Here is a 20,464-nt window from a genome sequence, read left to right as displayed (position 1 = left end):
TTGATGTAATCTACTGTAATTTGGTGAGTAGGCCTACCTTTAATATACAGTATTAGTGCGGTGTGTATTGTCAGTGAAAAGCGCTGTAATATGTCTTTGATATTACACATTTGGGCAATTCCACGTTAATGTTACGTTAGTCTGTACTTAACTACGTATTTCACTAAAAATGCAACATTTTAACTCGGTTTTTGGTAGATTTATACGTGACTAACGNATGTTTTGAGGAAAAGTGCTGGGCTATCTGCAGAAATGTTGCTATTTTTGTCTTCAACATGTCTTATATACAGAGGATATATTTTTTTTATTACTCTGAAAACTTCCTGGCTACACACTAAAGGAATTCCTTTGTGAAAATATATGGTAAGGGTATGTTTAATCAGTCAACAATATACAGAAAGCGTCTTTCGATTTCAGTGCTCAAAGCTTTAAAGATCATGCAGATAAGCAAGCAGAACAGAGACTTGGGGATGTCTGAGAATGAAGTAACAAAGGGACTTCAGAAACATGAAGTAATGGGAGAATGAAGAAAATACATAATAAAAGAGTTTTGCAATTTGTGGTAGTGAACAACTTATATTATTATGATAATCTCTAAGAAGGATGAGATGGCCATGTAGCAGAAATTTGTACAGAACTTTTGTTGGAAAACCATTTGTGAAAAACATCAGTTGACAGTCACAGACATAGGTGGAATTATAGCATTACACTGAACGTTAGAGAAATATGTTACACAGACATCAACTGTATTAAAGCAGTTCAGAATGAGATTTAATGTTTGTGATTTGTGATCAAGATGATAGTCATTTGGAATTCCTTGATATACTGAATGACTACCATCCATTCAAAGAATACCCTGTACTAAGAAGCAGGTAGCTGGTCCATTCTTATGTTTACCTACCATTGGCTTCAGTCAATCCTCTCATTGCCATGGTCCTGCCATCAAAAGTCAGATCCATGCTGGTATTTTGTTTCCTCTTTTTTCTTTCTTTGGCTACAATGGTACATTCCATTTTTTTCTTATTAGAATATCTACTTTTCTTATTATGCGTAAGTACTCCTCTAGTACTCTGCACACACTTTTTATCTGAATCTTCAGCTGCAGATTCAAGACTGAATAGCATACTTTTCTGTGGTGAATGGCTAGCGCCTTGCCGTGAGAGTTCTCTGGAAGTACTATCTGCTCTGAGAGATTGCACCATTTTCTTAGACTGTGACAGACCAGAGTCTGAATTATTACTGGCTTCAGCTTCTGTGGGAAGTGAAGCAATGCAAACACGACTGAGGGGAACAATGTCTCTTGCACATGGACTGACAGGTTTCCAAACTCTCTTAGGATATGATAAACCTATGGCTGAGCTCATAAGTTGCTCACTTTTCTTGGAAAGTGACAAATTAATTTGACCTGGAAGTTTATGACCTCTCTCAGAATCTGGAGAATTAACATACTGCTCATTTTCCTCAGAAGAAGGAGATTCAGTAATTTGACCTTGAGATTTCTGACTTCTCCCAGAATATGGTGATCCAGTGTTTGAGCTATTAGGAGGTTTATCTTTCTTGGAAACTGATAAATCCTTAGTTTTGCTGAGATGTTTCTCGCCTCTCTCATAATATGATGAACCAGTCTGAGGGCGAAGAGACTGCCTATCTCCCACTGAAAGCGATAAACTACTGACTGCACCAGATGGTGAAAGTGAGGAACTATAGTTCAAGCTATTCGCATGTTGCAGAGCTAATGAAGGAAGACTTGAAATACAAGATTGTTCTGGTTCAATAACAGAACACAGACCATTTAACATCCCACCTTCTTCTTCTTCATGTTCTTTTACACCACAGTTTCCAGTGCCTTCAAGTAGGAGTGAGGCATTAGTGACAAGTTTGTCTGTTTTATTCCCATGTACTGCCTTCCTGCCTCTTTTCTGATCTTCTAACATATGTTTCATCACATCCATACTGTTACAATCCAGATTATCATACATATTTGTCTCTTCCTCTGAACTCTCTGAAAATTCTTTTAAAAAGTCCCAAAAATCATCTTCAGAAGCTAGAAGAGAACGATCAGAGCAGTAGCCTGTGTTGTTCTGAGGAGACCTCTGACAGATGTCCTTTGCAGCTTGCAATGGAACTGCAACATTGTTATTCTCCTCTGCAGTAAAATTTGTGTGTACATTAGATGAAGAATGGAAACTAGATGCAACATTTTGATTACATCTTGTTCCATTACAATCACTGTGCATTTCCATAACTTTATCTGATGAGTGGGCAGAAGTTCTTTCCATGTACATGTTCTTAGTATCATCTGTCTCTCTTCTGTGCACTCCAAGTAATGGTTTGTAGACATATTTCATAGATTCTTTACTGGTCACACCTGTTTGTATTTTCCTGTTACCTGTGTCATCAGCAACCTCATCCTTCTCTTCAGAACTACAGCCTTGATCTTGATAAACGAGTTTCTTTCCACATGTTAAGGAAGACAAGCCTTCAGAAGCTGGAATTTTAGAATTGCTAGCAGCCATGCCACTGGATGCTGAACCTAAATTGAAGACATCCTGAAGAAGTATTTCTTCCGTTTTGTCAGTCACCTGCCTTTTTGGCGGTGGCACATCAATAACTGTGCTTTTACCAGTAATTCTCACATTCCTCTTTTTTACTCCATAATCACTTAATAGTTCATTATCTTTTATAGCAACAATTTTATTTCCAGCAGCATGTTCTGCTTCTGTATTTGAGGAGGACAAATGCCTAGTGTCAAATGTACCTGTAGCCTGAAGACATGGAAGAATGTTAATTTCTACAGGAACTGTTTCTTCCATTCCTTCATTTTCCTTACTACGAAACAAGTCAAAATGTGAGTGCCGATTTTCTACTGCATGCGTTGCAAATGTTCTAACACTGTGATTGAAACAAGATTTCTTCCTAGGCGAAATATGATTCTCAGCAGCTGGTTTACAGAATTTATTCTTTCTAGTTTTAGGTCTGATAATGCTCTTCTCAGCTGTAGGAAATGACGACTGGCTCTTGCATTGTTTGGGACACAAGACCAATCCCTTTTTCTGTCTATTTGAGCAAATCATTCTGTTCTTATTTTCATTACTTATTTTTGGATCTTTAACAGTTTTGGATACTTTCTGTTTTCTGCGTTCTAACTGGCTAAAAACACTATCATTTTCTTTCTCAACATCAGACACTATTAGTTGTTTCCTTTTCTTTTTATTTGGGAACATTTTTCTTCCCTTTTTCTCATAAGTTATTTTAGGCTTCTGAACAATTTTTGATGCCTTTTGTTTTGTAGGTTCCATCCAGCTAACAACACTGTCACTGTCTGTCTCAAAGTCAGAGTACACTGAACTGTACACCGGACGTTCCACTATTTCTCTGCATTTCTTTTCACCTTTATGCTTCATTACTTCCTCCAAATACCTGTTACGCCACCTACCACTGAAATTCTTCATTGAATCCTGAGTTGATTTTGATACATGCAACTCTGCTCTCTGTGACAGTCCTCCAAAACTTGAAACAGTAACACAAAATTGATCCCTTTCACTGCATGCTGAAAAAGGTTCTTCCTTCTTTCTTTCTCCCTTTCCATCTTGAAGTTTCTTAGTCACTGTTCCATTTACATTACTTTTTCTGCCTAACATTAATCTTCTCTTTGCCCCTCTGGAAGGGCATGGAATGCGAGGAGTGGATATGCCAGAGTGGTCATCACAATCTTTCGGTTCTATTAATTCATGACTCTCATCTACAGAATACAGTCTCCTTTTTCGAGATGGTGTTTTAATGCTATCATTGCTTGTTTCTTGGGTCTTGGATAGCTGAGTAAGTGCTTCTGGTGAAGGAACAATCTTGGTAATTGGTAGCCCTTGCATTTGTTTCAAATTATCTTTTTTTGGGCTTGAACACACATGTTCTAACTGATAAGATGATTTTACAGCCTTTCGTGCATGTACTTTCTGAGTACTACTTGAATTTAAGGCACCTTTGGCTTTTGAATTCTCACTCAATATCAATTCCTCATTTCTGGATTCAGATGTATTTTCGACTACATTTTGGAGCTTTACTGAGATTGTATGTGATATTAATGGTGACTTAGAATGTTTGTTTAATTCCTCATTCACTGTTAAATCTGGATTCTTTCCATTAGTATTTGAAGCTTCACCCAACAGTAACTTTTCATGCTTATCATCAGCCTTATTAATGTCCTTCTCTTTAAGATGCTGCTGTAGGATAACTGCTGGTGGATTTGTAATCATATCCACATCATGGGGCATCACATTCTTACAAGGTGGCTGCTCATCCTGTAAGCATTCATCACTTCTGACTCCCTCTGTGTCACTGTCCCATTCACTAATTAATTGCTGAAGCTTGGAGAGGTCAAGGCTGGAATGATTTGGCTTCCTGATAACAGAGTGCTCTTGAATACCCTTACTGGTATTCTTCTTTGAGTCCGTTTTTGAAACAGATCTTGATATCTTACCAGACATTTTGCTAGATATGGAATTACTGTTTATGGAACAATCATCTTTTGAAGAGGTAGTTATATATTTTTGTTTCTTTGGGCCACAAGAAATGTCAGAAGGGGATCCTAACTTCCTGCCATTAGAATCACTATGCTCTTGTGCACTGTGAGAAGACAGAATGTCATTTCCTAAAATATTAGGAACATCAGCACTTTTACCATTTATCATATGATCATGTTGCTCTTCTGGGTAATTGTCTGAAGAAGTATGAATTTTAGAATGGACCCTTCCTAATGTCTCTTCAACGTCATGAGATTTCCCATCATTAATCACTGCACTGAACCCTGAACTATCTTGATTACCAACCATCCTACCTTCGTTGACTATTCCAGGACACATAACCATCTGAGGTTTCTGCAGAACCTGTCTCAGTTTGTTGGTAGTTGCATTTGCAGTAACATCCATCTGGTGGCGTTGATGTAGCTCAGAACTCTTCCCTTCACCAACTGCCATATTATCCGTTTCTTTAAATCCGTCATTCAATGCCTCATTAGTAGAAGCCACCTGTTTATTGGATAGATTGTTTTTCAACATGAGATCTACAATACTTCCACCTGACATATGACATGAATTTTGTCTGTTAACCACAGAAGTGTTGATGAAAATCTGTTGTTTATTTTGAAGTACGTCCGACATTTCAGAATTGAAAGATCGAATCTTTTCTTCACCTTCATGGATAAGTTTTTTGGGACTCCAGCTTAATATTGTAGAAGGAATGCATTGTCCATGCAAATTATCTGCAGAATTTGATGCTTCACCTTCTTCTAGTGGTTTCTGACCTAGTTCTATGGGCCTGCATGCTGTTGGTTTCGCCAATGAATCAGAGATATCCACAGAAAAATTTGTCACTTCCACCTTTTGTTTGGTATTCAGTCTTTCAGATCTCCTGGTTGTCTGTTTTGAACTGGTCTTCTTCTTAGCTTCAGTAAAGTGTAATTTGTTTAGTACTTTCTTTTTCAGTGATTTACATTTTCTTTTTGAATTGTTAGCTGTTGGTTCTATTAGTGAATCTGAATCAATCATAGCACAGTTTCCCAACACCTTCTCTTGTTTTTTATGCAGTCCTGAAGACTTCTCCATTCCCTTTCTGGAATTTACCTTCTTTTTATGTTCAGAAATATTGGATTTATTTTGTACATTATTTTTCAATGCCTCAGATTCTTCCTGAGGTTGGTTATATGGTCCTAATTTGTTAACTGTTGGTTGTGGCACTGAATCAGAGTTAACACCATGATCCCTTAGTTCTTCCTGCTGCCTGTAATTTAATTGCATCTTTCCCTCAACTTTGTTTCTGGTGTTTGATATTTTCATATCTTCAAGAAAATCTGAATCATGTTGCACATTACTTTCCAGTAAATAAATTTGTTCCTGAGATTTCTTAGTGACCTTTCTTGCTCTTATAGCTATGGATTTCACTAACGGATCACGGTTATTCACAACACAGTTCCCCATCTCTTCCTGCTGTTTGTTACGCAGTCTCAAATGAACTTTAGTAATGTTTCCACAATTTGCTGTTGTGTTATTTTCAACACAATCTTCTGAGACTGGAACTTCCCCCTGTTCATTATTACACAGCTCTTTAGTTGCGCCTCCTGTCATCCTAGAGCTGGTGGCCCGTGTAACTTCACAATAACTGGACGGGTTGGGTGCATCAAGTTTTAATGTTGAAATTTCAGTCTCTTCAAGAGGTTTGTGCAATAAGTTTTTTGCTTTCTCAGTGGATGTATTTCCTGTAGCAGCCTTTTGAAATTCTAAGGTCCTGACTGAAATAGTGTCTGAGGCTGATGGTTTAATACGTTTATTACACAACTTTTGGGATTTTCCTTTAAATGTTGCATTGGATTTTGCCGTATGTTTAATATTTTCAATATCAGAATCATTTTGTACAGCATTCTCTGTAGCCTGGCATTCATCCTTCTCTTCATACTTATACAGGAATGTCTCTGACTTGTCAGTTGTATTTCCATTATCTGAAAGTGTAGTCTGTTTTGGTGATTTATCAGAAACATCCTTGGTCCTATGTAACAAGAGTACCTTTGTAATTCCCATATTCTTCATTTCTCTGGATACTGAACAGCTCTCCAGAACTGATCTCGCAGTCATTCTTTTATTTTTATCCTTCTGAACCTCTGAATTGCTTTGTAAACTAGCTGAGACTGACACTTCAGCAAGTTCTTCAGGTTTGTGTAATAATTCTTTTGATTTCTCACACAAAATTACTTCAGTATTTGTTACCTTCTCAACTTTTTTAAACTTTGCACTGTTTTCTGAGCTGTCCCCATTCAGTGCTTGAGGTTTCTGTAATAATTTTCTTGCTCTCTGAAGTGATGTTTTGGAGACTACTGTACCCTTCTTGGAGTCAGAATTTATCATGGAAATATTTTCTGATAATTCTGCTCCATCAGATTTTCCAATAATGGAACTTGGCTTGAATTTGTATGTACTATTTGCAGAGTCTACAATTAAGCTGGAGCCTTTGTTACATTCCTTTGTTTTATGAAACCTTTCCTTTCCAATATCTTTCCTAGCAATATTTTGTTCCATTACTTTGGGTCTGATATTTTCTTTCAAACTTGACATGATCCTGCCTGGTTTATGATCCACACTTTTTGTTTCTTCATTAAAAGATGTCTTCTTTATTTCACATTGTTCTATTGTGTTGGAAATGCTGTTTTTCATATTCACATCCACCTTTTGTTGTTCAGACGAAAATAATCCAAAACCTACTTTAATACAGGAAAACTTGGCTGACTTCACTCCATAGCCTAAGAGCTTATGTTTCACAATTTTATTTTCTATCCTATCTATTCTTGAAATATGAATGGTGGGTGTCATGCTTGCACTGTGTGAAGCAATGCGGTCCATTCTCTGGCCTACAGACTCACAGTTCCCTTCTCCTCCTCTACTGCAATAGGAAACTGAAGGAACAGATTCTGAGTACCTGTCATTTCCTTTTTTAACCAAGTCGCTTTCTTCACTGTGCTGTTTCAAATTATCATCCTGACTATTCAGAAAATTTGCATCAACTTTAGAAATGGGAGGAAAAGCTGGGGATCCACTATTGGTGGATATTTCATACTGTGGACTTGCATGTACACCAGTAGATATCTGTGATAACTTTTCTTCACTGATATGGCTGAGCTGAGGACTAATTATGAGAGAAGGTGGATTTTTCTTGTACCTCTCAATATGGTGCTCTGCCAGTATTTCCCTCAAGCCCTACAACAAATTCCAACATAATTAATTAGTGAAAACATAAGTTTCAGAAGCTAAAGACAATGTGAAATTTCTCTAGTGAACATATAACTTAAATTTTTGGGTGAAAAGGGTAATTTGGTGGTATGATTCACTAGAAGTCAAAAATTGAACTTTCTGTGTACAAACAGGATTTTAGGGCACATCCCTTCTCCTCATAAAAAGAAGACAGAGCTCTGTCGATTTCAGATAAATATTATCAACAATCTGCTCAAATGTACAGCTGGGATATATAGACAAAAGAAGTTTTCTCCTTTCATAAGATCTGTATTCTGTGTAACACCACATAAAGATTCAGCCATCTGTGGGTGGCCTTGATCAGATGGGTGTCTGAATAGAGATAACGGAGCATGTAGGAACGAAATGCTTAGCAATAATTACAATTACCAATATAAGTTCTAATATTCTAATTTCTTCAGGAAACAGTTCAAGGAGTAACATGAATCTCCTTCCTCTATGACGGAACATAGTCTTCAGTGCCATGATAATATTATGACGTGGATGGCATAGCAGGAGGTGGGGGTCACGTGAACTCTGTGATCTCGTGAGTGACATCACATACCCCCCATTCCGTCCATCAGTGTGCAATGCTCGGTAGACACCCCTTTCCCCGCGGTTACATAATATGGGACGCTGCAGTTGCTACATAGCCGTAAACAACTCCCAGCAGCGCTGCCCAGCAACGCCTTTGTAAACACAGCGGGGAGTCCATGCAACGACTGTTCCTAGGCAGTTGGTAAACATGACGTTACGCAACAGTGGTGCCTATTACGTAACTGTTTTCTGTGTTGTCCGTAACGAGGCTAAATAAGGAGCAGCGAACACTATTCAAGAGTTAGTTAGGAGTTAGCCAGGGAGTGAGTAGTCAGTCAGTAGTTAGCCAGTTTGTGAGTAGCAGTTACTAGTGAGTGAGTTACTAGAGAAAGAGTAACCAGCCCATAGCTGTCTATCTTTTGTTGGAGTATTTGTGATACTGCCAATGGCAGTAATGTTAAGATTGTAAATGGTGCGACTGTAAGAGTGAATGTGCAATAAATTCACTATATCCAATACGGCGTGAAGTTATTTGTCGCGTGTCACACACCCAACATGTGACAATATATTGATCATAACTTTGCAACTACTGAGCTGACAAAATTATCTAATTATCTGATATTTATTTCTTAATACAAATCCCAATAAACAATTCTAGCAAATGCAATTAGATCTACGTATGGCTTGCATTCAGGTGACTGGATAAAGAATCTCAGGTATGGTATTCTGTAGGTGTTTTCTCCAAAGGACTCTCAGAGTAGTACTTTATGCAAATCAGTTTTTATGTGACTCATCAGTCATAATCATTCTAACAGCCAATGCAAAATAAAGTGCCAAATTTAAAATTACAGATATCACAATACAGAGTTGACCACCTCTGTGGTCTAGTGGTCAGAGTTCCTGGCTACAGACCTTGAGGTCACGGGTTCGATTCCCAGCGCTACCAGATTTTTGAGAACTAGTGGGTCTGGAACCTGGTTCACTCAGCCTCGTGAGGATAACTGAGGAGCTATTTCAAGCAAATAGCGGCTCCAGTCTAGAAAACCAAGATTAACGGCCATGGGGATCCATTGTGCTGACCATGTGACACCCTCTATCCACAAAAAGTTGGCACTAACTTCACCGGCAAGCGACGATCACTCGGTCGGTATAGTTCGCTTGCGGACTAAAACGACAGAGTTTGTCGCCCCTAAGAAATGTCCTCTCTCAATTAGCAATCCCACTAAAATCTCCGTTTCTGCGATCAGATGTACCAACACCTTCAACAGTGCTCCTAATAAGCTTTCATGATGAATCTGTGTGTGTCTGTGTATGTACGCATGCACTTGCACACATACTTGGAATAATTAGGGTATGGTGAAATATAAAGTTGTTTTAACAGAAAATTGTTTTACTGCTGCTGTTGTTTCATTTTGTGACTGATATGAATTTTAGTATCATAGTCAACATTCTAATTGGGTACAGTGCCTATGATGTCGTCTAGTTATGTACACTGGGTATGATGAATATGTCCATCATTCCATTGTTCTGTCCATTAAGCAATGGGTATACTGAATTGTACTAGTTACTGGCTCCTTTTGTGGATCATAAATGACAACAACATGTAATACTTATGGAAGAGGTGGAAAAATTATGATGTGCATGCAAATGCAGTCTCCAAGGTGAATTTGGCAGGCTCATAGACACAAAAATGCATAAATATGTACTGTGCATTCATCGGCATGGATGTAATTTTATATGAACTGTACATCAAATGTTGCAACCCATAAAAGCCTTCTGAATTTCCAGAAGAGCCCATCTCTTATCTATCAGATGAAACTTCAAAATTACTGGTATTCTAATAGTTCTTGTAGATTACAGGAGAAAGAACATGATTCATCTTCTGAAGAATGCAGATGCAAAGGGAACAACACATGACCTCCCTTCAAAGAGTGTTATGTTTTAGAAATTTTGAAATGATCATCAAATGAGTCACCAGATTCTATTCTGTCTCAATTTTGCACAGGAGTTTTTCTTAACTGCACAAATCTAATATTGTGGTGAGTCTGGAAAACAAATGATTATGTGGCATACATATGGATCATAACCAATTTTATTCCATTTTAAAAAATACTCTTCAAACACTTAAAAATCTGCTCCCTAAGAGAGATCTTTTATCTCTCATCTTCCTTCATAAATAAGGAATTCTAGTAAGTAACTGACCGCCTCTGTGGTCTAGTGGTCAGAGTTCCTGGCTACAGATCCAGGGGTCTGGGTTCGATTCCTGGCGCTACCAGATTTTCTGAGAACGGGGTCCACTCAGCCTCATGAGGATAATTAAGCAGCTATTTCAAGGAAATAGCGACTCTGGTCTAGAAAACCAAAATTAACAGCCGTGTGGATTTGTTGCGCTTACCACATGACACCCTCTATCCACTAAAGTTGACACTAACTTCGCTGACAAGTGGCTCTCGCTCAGTTGGTATAGCTCACTTGCGGACTCAGGCAACAGAGTTTTTTTTAGTGAGTAACTATTCATATTAACAACAACCCCCAAAGTACTGAACCCTCATTTTGTTGGTTTCCTGTGAAATATTAGAGAAAGGAGCCCTTTAGAGTGCTGTCAGGTGCAGGACGGTATTTAAATCTGTGTGTTTCAGAATGCTATATGCAGAGAATATTTCACATAAGCAATACAGAATTTCACTAAAAAATTTAATCAATGTGATGCTATCCAAAGTAGCTTACATCTTATAACAAGATGATGTTGAAGTTTTGGCCTAAATACAGGTTTCATTTAATATGTGAAAATATCATTTTGCCATTATTACCTTGCTGGGATCAGGTGTCTCAATATCAGGGCTCTCCAATACAAGATGCTCATCAGCTTTCAGGGGTTCATACGGAACTGCATTCTCTGCCTTCTGAATGACTATAACGTCAGTCCTACCTGCAGCTGTTCCTAAAAGGAAATACTCACTTGAAAGCTATACATTAAGCACAATTTGCATCACTTCACAAGTGACACAAACTGATAATAGAACCTGAAAATTCAAAACTGCTAGTACAAAAGCCAGCCACTGGCTATGATCCCAACATACTTCAATCCACTTCACAGTTTCATGAGGTATTTAATTATGACCATCAACATACAGCATTTTTTTTTGCTTACCTTTATGGTATGCAGTCTGTTGTGTGTTATTTATGAATAGATATAAGTTGGGACAGTCGCACAATAAATAATAAAAAAGAAACAAAATAGGCACTACTGTGTCAATGTTTGCTTTTATTACCTTTTAGTGGTATCACTACATATTTCGAACCCTTTCTTGGGTCATCCTCAGGCATAGACGAATACTGTTAAGCTTCTGAATTGCGTCATTAATCAATATGAATTCATACTGTGCCCGTGTGATTATACTATTCTATTTTACCACCTTCCTTACAGCTCTGATCTCACTCCAAGGTGCTACCACCTGTTTACCTACCTGAAGACCTGATTGGGATCACAGTGCTTTTACAACAAGGAATTGATGGAAGGTGTCAGAACGTGGCTGAGCTCACAGGCGACAGACTTCTTTGACACAGGCAAACAAAAACTTATTCCCGAATATGACAAGTGCTCCAATTCCGAAGGCGACTATGTTGAGAAGAAGCTTAAGTATGTACTTACTTTTTGCATATAATATTTTTTTTTCCTCACTGCTTGTTTTGTTAACAGTTCACCAGAGATAAATTTTTTGCATATAATACAATTTTTTGTCATTGCTTGTTTTGCCAACAGTTCACCAGATATAACTTTTACAATAGCCTTTGTATGTTTTGCCTTCCTCTACACATGAAACATTGTCATTCTGACTGGCTGGCTTGCACTGAACTATTTGGATCCTATGATGGGCTGCAGGTCACTAAGTGATTCACAGCAATGAAATCACAAACCTCAGAAATGGACTTCTCATTCTGGTGGGCAGCCAGAAGTTAAGAGGACAAAAAGTTTTACAACTACAGCTACACGACTTTTAGAGTACACACTTCACATCTACAACAGCATATGACTCTTTCCAAAAAGGATAGGAAAGATGGGAATTTTTTATGTATATTTCACTTGACAACTGCGTAACAGCAAAATTTCTTAACTGAGAAAAACTAACTACTCACTGTGTTCCTGGTCACACATAACCGAGAAGACAGACAATGGTTTAAAAGTCAAATATCATACACGAAAACAGTACAAAGCTTACATCCACATTTAAAACCTGAGTTCTTATTAGACAGAAATTCAAATAACCAACACAATAATTTTTTTCAGTCAGTAGGTGTGTACTTCAGTAGTTTAAAATTTCAATTTACATGTTTATACAGTAGAACTTGGTTATAACGTCATCAAAGGGACCTAAAAATAGTGTCGTTATAAACGAATGTTGTTGTAACCGAAATGGGCACTTCCACAGTAGCCTTATGTTAGTCACGTAAAAATCTACCAAAAACCGAGTTAAAATGTTGCATTTTTTAGTGAAATACGTAGTTAAGTACAGACTAACGTAACATTAACGTGGAATTGCCCAAATGTGTAATATCAAAGGCATATTACAGCGCTTTTCACTGACAATACACACCGCACTAATACTGTATATTAAAGGTAGGCCTACTCACCAAATTACAGTAGATTACATCAATTGTTGTGCCTTACTGTACCTAGATACGAGTACAGTAATCAGTTATCTTCATCTGTTTCCTGTTACTTGCCCAATACACACTTTCTAAATTACGTTCAATGTCCATATCAGAGAAATTCAGGAATGAAAATGACGTTACATACGAGGTTGATGGATTTGTGCATGTCGTACTAAGCAAGGTATAAAAACAGTTGCTTTATGAGGAATTAGTTCATACCATTGAATATTTGACGCAACAGACAAGGTGTCGCAGAAACCGATGTTGCTATAACCAAGTTTTACTGTATTTCATTCACTAATATATTAGTTGAAAGTTTTTTCAACAGATTATCTTCTTTGGTTCCAGTCTCCAAAGACCATACATAAAAGTAGGCAAATTAATGCCATTCAGTTTTTTGTTTAATTTGTTTTACTAAGATCAAACAGTTACTGTTGCCGCTATATAGAATCTTAAGATAGTTTCCTGTTAATCTTGCTGCAGTTTCTCCTGTCTGTTACCAGGAGGTAGTTGCATGCAGCAGTCCAACACACACAGGATGAAAGTAAATGATACTAGTGCTTAAGAATTTGTCTGATCAAACAAATAAAGTATTAATTACTTACAGCACCAATCAAAAAGCCAGACAGTTTAAATGATTATAAATACTGATCATTCAACAATCATGGTATAACATAAAAGTGAAAGGAGACTTGCCTTGGCCTAAACTACTTCTACAATTCCTGGGGCTTTTTGTGATCTGAAGAGGCTTGTACTTGCTCATATGGTCAAGTGTGGTGCTGTTGTTGACACTTACAGCAGCCACCCCACTAGTGCTCACTGCAACATATGCAACATGCAAATCAACAGCAAAGCATTTACATGGCTACATATAAATAATGGAAGTCCACTTTTGATGGGGCAAAGGAGCCCAAGAGACAGTACCTTCACAAGAGCTTGCTCAGAGCTGATCCTCAGTAAACCTAGGGGCAATAGTCTCTCCATGTTTAAGACTGTCGTGCATGGTGAAGAACAAGAGCCTACTCAAGGTGTACTTGTTTACATAAAACACAATGGATCTAGATGTTACTGTCAATGAAAGGCCCAGTGCACATTGACTCAATGTGAGGTTACTGGTCAGGGTCCCTTGTTGAAGGTCAATGGTAAAATCCACAGTGAGAGTGAAGATGATGTGACTAAGAAACCTGGCAGAAGTGGTAATCTTTCCTGTGGGATTAAAACTCAGGGAGTCTGGCCAGGAAGCCTTATGACAGCAGCCCTATCACCTATCTTTTTCCTGTGAGGCTCATCAGCCCAGAAGACTCAGTGACTCAGCTACTTAACTACAACTGGTTAAATGAACAGAGGGCATTACAGGCATCAAAGAGATAAAAGAAGCATTTGAGCTAACCAGAGAACTAAAGGAAAAGACAGTAAACACTGCGATGGTATCAGAAACAAAGAAACATTTAAAATGAACCAAGATATTACAGAACTACAGCCTGTACAGTGAAATGGACTGAGAGAAAAAAGCAGCCAATGGAGTAGCAATATTAATTGATGACACTTTACACAATTATCCCATGAGTAACAGAGGAAAAAATGGAAAGTAACACACAGTACTATGTTTTACTGAATTTGCAGTTGATTTTGTACACCTACTGTCATAACTGGAAGTTACATTCTAAAATTATTAGCCTAAATTATTCTCCTAGCCTATTGAGAATATTTTATGATACAATGAACTGAGTAAATACTTGATATCTGTGTTCATCTAAATTACTGTGCATATACATCTGTATTTCACTTTATTAGGAAATCTATGCGGAACAAGTGATGAGCTGTAACTGTAACAGAGCAGATATATTTGTGAAATGTGCTCATATGGAGACAATGTAATTTGTTTTGACCAGGATTGGCCAACTCTTCTCCAAGTATAATTAGAATGATCAAGTAAGTAGGATGAGGTGGGCAGGGCATGTAGCACGAATGGGGGAGACAAGGAATGCATACGGGATATTGGTGGGAAAGCCAGAAGGAAAGAGACCACTGGGAAGACCTAGTCCTCTATTCAATGACTTTAAATGAGCATGTTTTAGTATTTTTAATGTCAGTTCTGTTTGTACAGCTTATTATCTTTGTAAACTTCACATCATTAATTACTAATTTTTCATAATTCCAGTCTCTAATTTCTAAATTCAGAACATTTCAAAATGGTATGCTTCATGACCTTATCCCCATCGTATAAGGGATAAGATAAAAGTAAGGTAGAAAGGAAAGCCATCAGTGTGCTTAATTAATTACGCACCTTGCCATGGAGACATATGGGGGAGTGGAGGTATAGCTGCAGCATTTTTGACCTCTGTACTAGACAGAGATGAGTGGTCGTTTCACGCTCGCTTTACCCCCAGGAAAAGAGCCCTCATTACCCATTGGATAGGAGGCTGAATAGACACCAAAGCTTGTCTGGACACTGCAGAATAGAGAAAAGTCTATTGCCTCTGTCAGAAATCAGGCTCCAGCCCTCCAGCCTGTAGTCCATCACTTTATTGACTGCGCTATAAGGGACACCTTCATTTTCCTACTTCTCTTCGTCTTGTCATTTCACAGTTCCTCAGTTCTCACAATTTCAAATCTCTTCATGTATACCTTTTATAGCTCAATATGGCTATGGGCTGGACAACCAAAGAATTGGGGTTCAATTCTCAGCAGAGAAAGGAGATTTTCTCTTGTCCACAGTATTTAGACCAGGCTCCTATTTAATGGGTACTTGTGGCTCTTTCTTCAGAGGTAAAGTGGCTGGGATGTGAATTTGACCACTCACCTCCATCTAGTGTCAAGGGTAAGAATTCAAGGAGATATACTATCACTCCCCCATACATCTTCATGGCGTGATAATTAATTAAGCACAGGAATAACTGTACTTTAACTTCAGTATATTTAATTTGGAATTCTGACGACGGAAACTATGAAGAGTATGTTTTCTGGATATGACATTATATAGGCTGTTAAAAGTTTACCTCCATTTTGAAGGGTCGAAGGAGAAGCCAAGCTAGGAGCAAGCAGAATGAGCTCTACTTGGAAAACATGGTGAGACATATATGTGGAAGGGGGTCTGGATCCAACTGGAGCAAGAAGAATAATAAGGAATATGGCCCTGAAAACCATACGTATACTGTACTTGTTATGACATTGCTTCATGATTGTGTCCTATCATCAACAGACTTTCCCTTTTGGTAGCACTGAGAGGGCCAATCACTTACTTACTTACTTACTTATTTACTCATGGAGCTGAGCCCTTCTGGAGGAGCCGCCAATTCTGCAGCTACTCAAGAATTTCCCAGCATTTTATGGAACCCGAAGGTTCATTACTGTGTTCACAAGAGCCCTCTACCGGTCCTATCCTGAGCCAGTTCAATCCAATCAATACCCTCCCATCCTATCTCTCTAAGATCCATAATATTAAATTAATATGAGGCAATATGAAGTTAGAACATGTTACAGACAATTTAAATGAGCCCAGAATATATCAAGTTTGTAAACTTACATGAGATCTGTTCATTGGAATACTCTGGTATTCCATAATATATGAATCTACATCATTTGACAATTATCTCAGTAAATACTGTTGTTATTGTTAGGAATCAAGGTTGCGCTTTATGCCTACAAACGAATACAAGATATGCCATCATCCTACTTACTCCAAATCTGAGGCTGCGCCATAGATAAGGCAGTTAGTTGCTGGCTGCCCACCATGGTAGCCTGGGTTCGATCCCAGGTCTAGTCATGTAGGATATGTGGTGGACAAAGTGGCACTGGGGCAGGTTTTCTCCAAGTACTTCAGTTTCCCCTGCCAATCCTCATTCCTCTGACTGCTCCACACTCATCATCTATCATCCGGGGCTGGTGCAATAGGCTAATTAGTGGTCAACATATCGAGTGGACTAAGACTCAGCCCAATTAAAAAAAAAACCGTCCAAATCCAGGTAGTGACAGGTGTACGATCTCTCTTATTAACAGAAGTGTTTATAGGGGCAATAAATCCATTGTTATTTACTCACCAAGTTTAGAGATTAGACCAGAGTCATTTTAAATTTTAAATAAAAACATAAACCACTCGTAAAAGTGGAAAACATTACAGGAAGAGTAAACATTCTGACAAATATTTGCAGAAACACAAATCCTGTCATAATTAGAATACACATGAGAGCAAGGAATGTTATGAACTTACTTTTTAATGTCCTTTGGAATGAAGAGTGATGTGTTCGTCCAGGCAACTTAAGATTTGAGGAACGTGGAACTTGGTCCTTCCCAACAGCATTCATATCCTGCAAACGTTTTAGTCATAGTTAGACTTTTGATGCTCTGGTGCAAGCCTTTTCATGAGCTTCTAGTCACAAGCAGGAACTGTCTTTCTGGTGGTTGTGGCAAAAATAAACAAATAAAACCTTGTTGGAGTTGTTTCAATGTCAACAGCAGTCTCCCCTATTTAAATGTCACCTTCATCTTCCCATGATATAACCTATTTTTAAAGTGATTAACATTCTGACAATTGAGACATGGAAGGAAAAAACATTAATTAGAGTATATAAAGGTATATAAAGCCTGAAAAGAATCTCAAATGATAGTAACCTTACTGTTAGACTTGCTACTGGTATATATTGGTCTTCAGTTTGATAATGCAGGGGCCAAGGCTATATATACATCAAGCAGATAACCACACAAAAATTATGTTCATTGAATTTTACTGTATTTAAAAATAATTATTCAGGATTATGCATGCACTCCTAGTAGTGGTGCGCATGCGCAACTCTGCTATCAGTTTTTAAATGCCCGAGTGCACAAATATGTGTACTTTGGCCAAAACAAAACTACCTATCACTGTACCGATATGTGTACTTCGGATGCTAAAAGGTTAAATTTATATTACTGACAGTAAGGTAAGGTAAAGCTATCCCTGTAACAGGCCATGAAGGCCCACAGGGTTGTGGACTGTCAAGGCTCACACATCATCTAGACAATCACAGATGGCGGTAAGGCTGTCAGCCTTATGTGCCAGCCGCCCTATAACCACAAGAAAATTCCTGGTACTCATGTCTGTTAGAGGCTGAGTCAACCCCAGCGTCATAGTGTAGCTGGCAGGATTAGGGAAACTGAAAAAATCCCATAACCACATGATTTAAAATCAATGCTATCAAAAATTAATCACTGATTTCATCTATATGTCATGTATTCTATGCATAGTTACCTGAAAAACTTCACCAAACAGCATTGGCAAGACCTTATCCATCAAACAGGTCAGGCCTGAACACTGCTCAAATATTATTTTAATTTGTTTTGCAGATACAAGGTATTCTTTCACGTCACTTTCACGTAATTCTCCCATTTCCAGAATAAGTGATATTTTTGATGCAATGCCACCAACTCTGAAATATATATAAAGCATTTCAAATTTGAAATGGTATGATAAAGACAGAGGTTGTGATGAATCAGATGATGTATTAAAAACCAAGTTTAAGTACATTTACTGAATATGGTTTGTTTCATTCTGGTCCATCACACTAATAATATCATGAAAAGTTAAACAGTACAGTAAAACAGTTGAAACAACATGGTGCACCACAAACACATACAGGACAACATAAAAGAGCCCTCTTCTTGAGAACGAAAAGGCGGCACACGTTCGGCCCCCGTCAAAAGAAATAATAAGAGAGACGACACGAACCCGCTTGGTTTACGAATTCCAATAGAATCTTAACAAACCAACTATAAATATTTTAATGTATTGGAACAGCCACTGCAGTTGTAAAGACTTTAGATTTTATACCCAAGTGTATATTATTATTGTATGTATATATTTTAACTTTTAGAACATGTATTGTAATAGTGGCTTCTAACTGTATTGATGTAAAGATGTCCCTCTGATGATGGTCTCTGAAGACCAAAACATGTAAGGGCATAAATAATTGAAATAAGAAAAATCTTCACTAGTCACACTAGACGGAACTGTTTAACTTTTCATGATATTTACTGAAATTGTAAAAAAATGGAACAACTTCATTCATTTGGTAAGAAACTTTATGTATCAGAGGATTAAATATACTGACTCTCTGTCCACGATGGCCCTCTTGACAGAAGTGCATGGGATGCTAACGACCTCCCAGACATTTCCTTCTGTGCCACTTGCCAAGGAACAATTGTCACACAAAATACTGACACATTTGCTGCCCATGTTGAAGTCAACCCAGAATTCTTTGTAGTTCATATCCTATACAAAATATTTACATTAGAAAATATAGTAAGAAAACTGAGTGGAACAGAACCTAAACAATGAACTAACTAATGAACAGTTTCATATACAACTGTACCTTTGGTCTGAAGACTTCTGTATCTCCAAGAAATGCTCTTGCACAAGCAAATGTATATACAAGCTGTTTGCTGCCCAGTGATGAGTTGACAAAATTCAAGAATGTTCGACATTCCTGTGAGGAAACATAGCTATATTTAAAAATCTGCGGACTCAAGTGACAGTGTGTATAGGAGTCTTTCTAGTGACGTGCCTATAATATTACAGTAAGTGCACTCTGGCACAATATAACAAGGAGTTCTGAGCAGAACCCTTAAAGCCTACTTCCCTGTTACACTGCTATAAAATGATGAATATTTAAATAAAAAACAAATGAAGAAAAGTATCACATATAACAAAACAAGTAAACAAAAACAATTCATAAAAATGGAAATACAGCCACAGAGTCCAACATAGCCATTACTCTATTACATTATTCTTATTTTACTCTATTTCTCTGAAGAACTTATAACTTAAGTACAGATTCTGTATACATTAAATTTGTTGGGCATAACCTCAACTTTTCACACCACTGCCATATTTATAACTGTTGACTTAAAAACTGTATTTCATACTCAGTATGTAGGTATGTTTCTGCTCCACCTCATAAGCGTGGCTCCAGTGATTCATTAGTTATTGCCATTAAATGTAAAAATAATGTGACTACATTCTTAGTGTCTTGCTAAACATTGTACCAAGACTGGTTTCTGTGTCCTTTGTCAAGCATGCCTCCTATACAGTCAATCAAACAGAGTAAGAAATTATGTAGAAAAACAAGACAGGTAGTTTATAATGTTAAGTTCATGGGAAAAAAACTGCAGCGAGTGAACATTTACAATACTAGTTCAACAGATATATAAAAGAGCAGCAGCAATGGGAATTTATGTACATTCTGTTCAGAAAGTTACACAAGAGGTGAAAAACAGTGATGCTGGAGAAGGTAGCGCTTCCTATCAAACTCCAGATAACAAATGTCAATGCTGTGTGAAGCCAGTTCACTTCACTGATTTCAATATAAAAGTAATTAGGAAAACAACATACAACTTTTACAGCGTGGAGATGTGAGTGCCAAATGTGTTGGGCTTACAAATGAAACTTGCAGAGTCAATAAATTGTCACTGTGGAAACACATCTCTCTGACAAATTATTATACAACTGGGATTTAAAATTTAAATGG

At 37.7% G+C, this 20,464-nt stretch overlaps 1 protein-coding gene across 2 annotated transcripts in view; it reads right to left on the bottom strand.

Moving 5' to 3' along the window:
* LOC111865310 overlaps positions 1-20,464 on the bottom strand; it is a 41,258-nt gene that overhangs the window by 8,344 nt on the left and 12,450 nt on the right. Inside the window, exons 7-13 of one of the 2 annotated variants that reach the window (XM_023853218.2) lie at positions 19,310-19,423; positions 19,049-19,209; positions 18,190-18,367; positions 17,173-17,269; positions 13,659-13,781; positions 11,120-11,250; positions 902-7,739 (exon numbers count right to left, since the gene is read on the bottom strand). In XM_023853218.2, coding sequence (XP_023708986.1) covers positions 902-7,739; positions 11,120-11,250; positions 13,659-13,781; positions 17,173-17,269; positions 18,190-18,367; positions 19,049-19,209; positions 19,310-19,423 — 7,642 coding nt within the window. Of the gene's footprint in view, positions 1-901; positions 7,740-11,119; positions 11,251-12,446; positions 12,520-13,658; positions 13,782-17,172; positions 17,270-18,189; positions 18,368-19,048; positions 19,210-19,309; positions 19,424-20,464 lie in introns of those variants that run through there. The other variant, XM_033751771.1, reaches the window with a different exon arrangement.

The sequence above is a fragment of the Cryptotermes secundus genome, unplaced genomic scaffold (genome assembly GCF_002891405.2).
Source record: "Cryptotermes secundus unplaced genomic scaffold, Csec_1.0 scaffold3651, whole genome shotgun sequence".
Classification (NCBI taxonomy): domain Eukaryota; kingdom Metazoa; phylum Arthropoda; class Insecta; order Blattodea; family Kalotermitidae; genus Cryptotermes; species Cryptotermes secundus.
Note: the sequence above shows the minus strand (reverse complement) of the source record. Positions and strands in the feature narration are given on the sequence as shown.